At 40.4% G+C, this 5,170-nt stretch overlaps 1 protein-coding gene across 1 annotated transcript in view; it reads left to right on the top strand.

Moving 5' to 3' along the window:
* The first annotated feature begins 2,809 nt into the window (after positions 1 to 2,809).
* adssl (adenylosuccinate synthase, like) overlaps positions 2,810 to 5,170 on the top strand; it is a 10,889-nt gene continuing 8,528 nt past the window's right edge. The window contains exons 1-2 of the mRNA XM_014016435.1: positions 2,810 to 3,091; positions 3,621 to 3,723. Coding sequence (XP_013871889.1) covers positions 2,873 to 3,091; positions 3,621 to 3,723 — 322 coding nt within the window. The 5' untranslated portion in view covers positions 2,810 to 2,872. The remainder of the gene's footprint in view (positions 3,092 to 3,620; positions 3,724 to 5,170) is intronic.

Consider the following 5,170-nt stretch of genomic DNA (forward strand, 5'->3'; position numbering starts at 1 on the left):
GGATGGATGGATGGATGGATGGATGGATGGATGGATGGATGGATGGATGGATGGATGGATGGATGGATGAACAATAACAGGGTGAAACTTGTTGTTTTTTGAACACTTCAGATTATATATTTTAGAAAATGAAGTAAAACTCCAGCACTGAAAGAGAATAACTGTTGTTTTTTTCTAAATCTGGAATAAAATCCATCCATTTAACAAAGGTTTTATCAGTAATTTTAGAAACTGCAGATTTAAAGTCGTTTAAAGTGAGAATGAATCAGATTATCCCGAGGAGACCCTGTGAAGAGTTGAAGAAGAGGACCAAAGAGATGWGCCTGACTGTGGGCCCCACCCTCACTGTGGAATCAGGATGTTGGACTCAGGGGCAGGGCGCTGCGGGCCTGTTAAATATTCACCACAGCTGTAATAATTATTAACCTTCCACCAGCTCGTCGGCTCTTAAACCGCCCGCCGCACCTCGCTGCCATTGCTCCGCCAGTCTTCTGCAGACTCTTCCATCGACAAGCTGCTCCTCCTTTACCTGCTGTTAGCTGTCAGCACCTGTGTCTCTGTCCTTCTCTGGTCCAGCAGGTTCTTCTGATGAGGTTTCAACTCATTAGAAAAAAAAAAAAAAAGCTGTGTCACGACACCCGGCTGCTCTCCAAACCTTTGGCCTCCTCTGTGAAATCCACCGAGCCGCGTTCACTGAAGGTGAGTAAAAACCTCATGAAGTGGAACGTTTCATGACTAAGTGGGACGGACTGAGCGTATCTTTRCAGGAAAGTTCATGTTTTTGATTGAAATCAGTGGGAACAGTTTACTTCCTGACAGCTCCAAATGATTTCAGTTTTTTATGCTTCATGTCTTTACTTGCAGACAGAAAGGGACGGGTAAGAAATAAGACTTTTTGAGGGTCTTAATCAACTCTAAGCCACTTGTTTTCAGTGGAAATGTAAGCAGGAAGCACAGGGCCTGCAGGTACACAGGTCAGACACACCCTTGTAACTCGCCCTCATGTTGACAGCGACCATAAAATCTGTTATCTGCACCAGGCCTTGGCCCTTTGGCCGCGCTGTTGGAGGAGCGATGATGATGCYGTTTATACTTCAGGCTGTAAAAACTGGGAGGAGGAAACAGTCGGGTCAAAGTCGCTGCAGAAGAGGAGACTCATCCCATTCTGAAGCTGCAGCCTCCGAACCAAGACCGACCTTTCTCTGCTCCTCGACTCCGAGGTGGGAAGTGGACGAAACGCCACTGCTGTCGTGGTCGTCTGGTGCTCGCTGGATGTAACAGCAACTCCATGTGGAAGCTGTGTCTGTTCCAGTGGAGGTGCTGTTACCTGCAGAGAGCGACCAATCGCAGCGTGAGGCCCGCACACGTTTCCCKGCAGATCTCTGCCCCCGAACGTGTCGGGTTGAAGTAGACGAGTGATGGGGCACGAGGTGATGACCTATGAATTGACAGCCAGTTGTCTGAAACGTCTGCCTGTCAGTTCTGTAGGCCACTGCTGCGTTTGTCCCTCTGACGCAAATCTGTCGCTTTTACAAAGCTTTATGTTTTATAATAAAAACAATGTTTTTTTATACAATAAATAAAAGATGAATCTGTCAGTCTGTGTTGTCACTTTGTCACATTCAGTCATGATAAATTTCCCTTTTGATGGTTTTGGGGAAACATTTCAAATGGAAATCGTATTAAGTGTTTGTAGATGGATCATCAGGGGTTACATTAAACTGATATTAAAAAATCTGAATTTTTTTATAAAATAAATACATTTTACCAAACAGTCACTGTTGAAACTGAATAAACATTTTAATCTTATGGACTAAGTCTCAGGTGTTCGTTCTTTATTGAGCAGGAGCTACAGAAGCTGCCATGTTTATTTAAATTTTTTTAACCAGTATAAGTCCCGCCTCCTCCCCAACCAAGGTGTCACATGGGCTGTCATTCAAGTATAAAATAAATTACAGCTCAACTTGTTAGAAAAATGTTATATGTTAAGTTATATGAATTATATWTGTCCCTCTGACGCAATATAAATGTGCGTTTTTATTTTCCACRTTGGTCTGGTTGTGGCTTCAAATTCAAGGTTCCAGTTCGAGGTCTCATTATTTACAGTCTATATGAAACCATCACGGCAGATGAAATTTCCAGGTTCTGTTTGCAGGTAGAAAAAACATTTTGAAATTCACAAGTGTTGTGTGCAAACTCTAAATCAGTGAGTCAGATTAATGATTCCAACGTTAATAAAAAAGGCCTCATCACTTCCTGTTTTTAAATTTCTCTCTTAAAAAAACACATCYTCTCATGAATTTTTAATTGTCAGAGGGTTATTTTATTATTTTATTGTCTGATGCTTTTAATTTAATTAGTTTTATTGTTTTTGTTTAAACTTTCACTTTTTTACTGAAAGAAACTCAGCTACAGAGAATAGGCTACAGATTGGGACCTAAAAGAGTCAACTCTTTTTGTTTATTTAGTAAAAATAATTAATACATCCACTGAAAATACTTGGATGATACAAGAACGTGAACACTTCCTTCCATCATGATTCAAAGAGTTGAAGCAAATGATTCGAATCCCKGAAATGAGTTAAAATTCCCATCACATGCGATTACCGGAAGTCCTGAGGACTGAATTAAATAACTCTTTTCGTGCGTACTGTTGCAAGTAGTCATTTTATTATTTTTATCATTATAATTTTTAATGAAATAATTTAAACCTATTTAATAAGTTTATCGACGGAAAAAAATAACAGAAGAAATAACAGCGACTTGCGGATGTCCGGGGAAACAGCGCCATCTAGTGGCCGAGCGGAGAACAACACTTCCCCTCTGAGCCGAGAGAACGCGGTAAAACGAGATTCGCAGGCGACAAGGGCAGCATGGCATCCGACAGCAACATGGCTAACATRAACGGGCAGCGGCCCGTCGCCCTGAACGGGGAGCCGGTCGTCAAAAGGCCGAGGGAGAGYGTCCAGCCGGACTCGAAGGAGCCCCAGAACAAAGTGACCGTKGTGCTCGGAGCGCAGTGGGGCGACGAGGGGAAAGGGAAAGTTGTTGACCTGCTCGCGATGGATGCGGACATTGTTTGCAGGTGTCAGGTACGTGCTGCCGCCTTAAGGCCACGTTTTTTATTTAGTTTATTGTCCGCACTGAACTGTGTTTCATTTATTCAAGCAAATGATCATATTTATTATCTGTAGTCACGACTTGTTCCGACAACCTCCMCTCCCGGATGTGGAGGAGCTAAACTCACGTTAGCAACGATTTCTCCTCCGTTTCTTCAGTGTCTCAGTCTGACAGACGAGTTAGTGGGAATATTCTGACTCCAAACACTGACCTGCACACGGATAAGCCTTTCCATTGAATGCAGGGTTATGTAAACCATCGACCTGTGTGGTTTTATCAGCCAGCTGTCTGTCCCTGTTCGTCCTCTCTGTGACATTTAGCTCAAATCTAATTTAGCTGTTTTGTTGCCTCATAAGAAGCTCAGTTTGTGCAGCTGGGCATCCTTGTTCTGATCCAGATGCTGTGACAGAGGATGACACAGATGCAGTCCTGTGTGTTTCGGTTCAAACCGGCCCCACATGTTTTCTGATTATTTCTATTAATTGTCATTTATTTTTGCAGGGAGGAAACAACGCAGGTCACACTGTGGTGGTGGATTCGGTGGAGTACGACTTCCACCTGCTGCCCAGCGGCGTGCTCAACAAGAAGGCCATCTCCTTCATCGGTACCAGAACACACACACACGGTTTTATTTTGTTTTCCCCAGAGAAGAGAGCGGCACGACCACAGAGATCCTAATAAAACCACAAAACACAGCAGTGTGGGGTGCTCAGCAGGTCTGTCTAGTCAGGGAAGAGGTTGTAAATCAGTTTAGCAGAAAAAGCTGATGTGTTAGCTGCTGAATGGATTTTAATAAAGTAACACATCTACAACTGTGACGAAATCTGATTGGCCAAACCCACCAGAGCTGTCGGTCACTTTGTTCGCACAAAAACAAACAGATAGTCTGCAGCGGCACAAAATTACTTTGTTAGAAGTTAAAGTTTTCTCTAAGAATATCGAGTAAAAGTCTTAACATATCTGACATTTACTGTACTTGAATATAAAAGGTAAAATCTCTGATATAAAATGCACTCAAGTATTAAAAGTACTGAGTAAAGTAAGCAGTTAAAATGTCAAAAATGGCATTTATTGGGAGGTGACATCAGAAAAAAACAGGTTTTTAGAGGTCATAATGACTATAAAGGTATATTAATGCCTGTGTTGAATAAATATGAGATGCTTCCTGTTTCAGCTGCAGATATATCTCTGCTACGGTCGTCTGAGATGTCCTGCTGGAGTTTGACGTGATCTGTGTCCTGCAGATGTGATGGATCATACAAACCATTAGGGTGTTAAAACCATGTTCAGGAAGCACAATTTATCTGGATAGTTTTTATTATTGTTTATTAATAAGCCTGTATGAAAACAACAAAATCAAATAGGAGTAATGTTTTTTTCTTGCCTTTTTGAAAAATGTAAGGAGTAGAAAGAAAGTCATCTGGAATTTAAATACAGTAGTAAAGTACAGATTTGTACAAGTGTTAGTACTTTATTTAATACAGTTGTCATAATCCTTGATGTCCTTCAAATGTTATGAAACTCTTGTAATTTTACTTTAATACAGTTCTTATATTGAAAACAGACATGTCTTTAATGTAGTGAGACTGTTTCAACGTGTTTTTATGCACATTTTGAAGTAACGCAACGTATCCAGATTTCTATTTGTGTTCTGGATGTCCCAGATTTTGAATCGACGGCACAGTTTTAGTGCGCAGAGTAGGGCTGCAAGTAACGATTATTTAAATAATCGATTAATCTGTTGATTATTTTTTCGAGTAATCAGCCAAAATCATTAAAACGCTTAATTACATGAATATGAGTAGATATAAATTAAGTTAACTCCTTAAGGATGCAAGTTATTGATGATGAATTAATCAAAAGTTGGTTTATCTTATAGATTGATTAACAATTAATCAATAAGCAGAGTTTTCTCTTGAATCAAGAGGGTCTTCCCATAAAATGATTTTTTTATTATAATCTCATGAATTAAAAAAACAGAAGCACAATAAATATTTTAACAATTTATTTTGCCAGCTGTATTAAATACTGACTAAAAAATGTGTTTCTCC

This window comes from Austrofundulus limnaeus, unplaced genomic scaffold (genome assembly GCF_001266775.1).
Source record: "Austrofundulus limnaeus strain Quisiro unplaced genomic scaffold, Austrofundulus_limnaeus-1.0 Scaffold145, whole genome shotgun sequence".
In the NCBI taxonomy this organism is placed as follows: domain Eukaryota; kingdom Metazoa; phylum Chordata; class Actinopteri; order Cyprinodontiformes; family Rivulidae; genus Austrofundulus; species Austrofundulus limnaeus.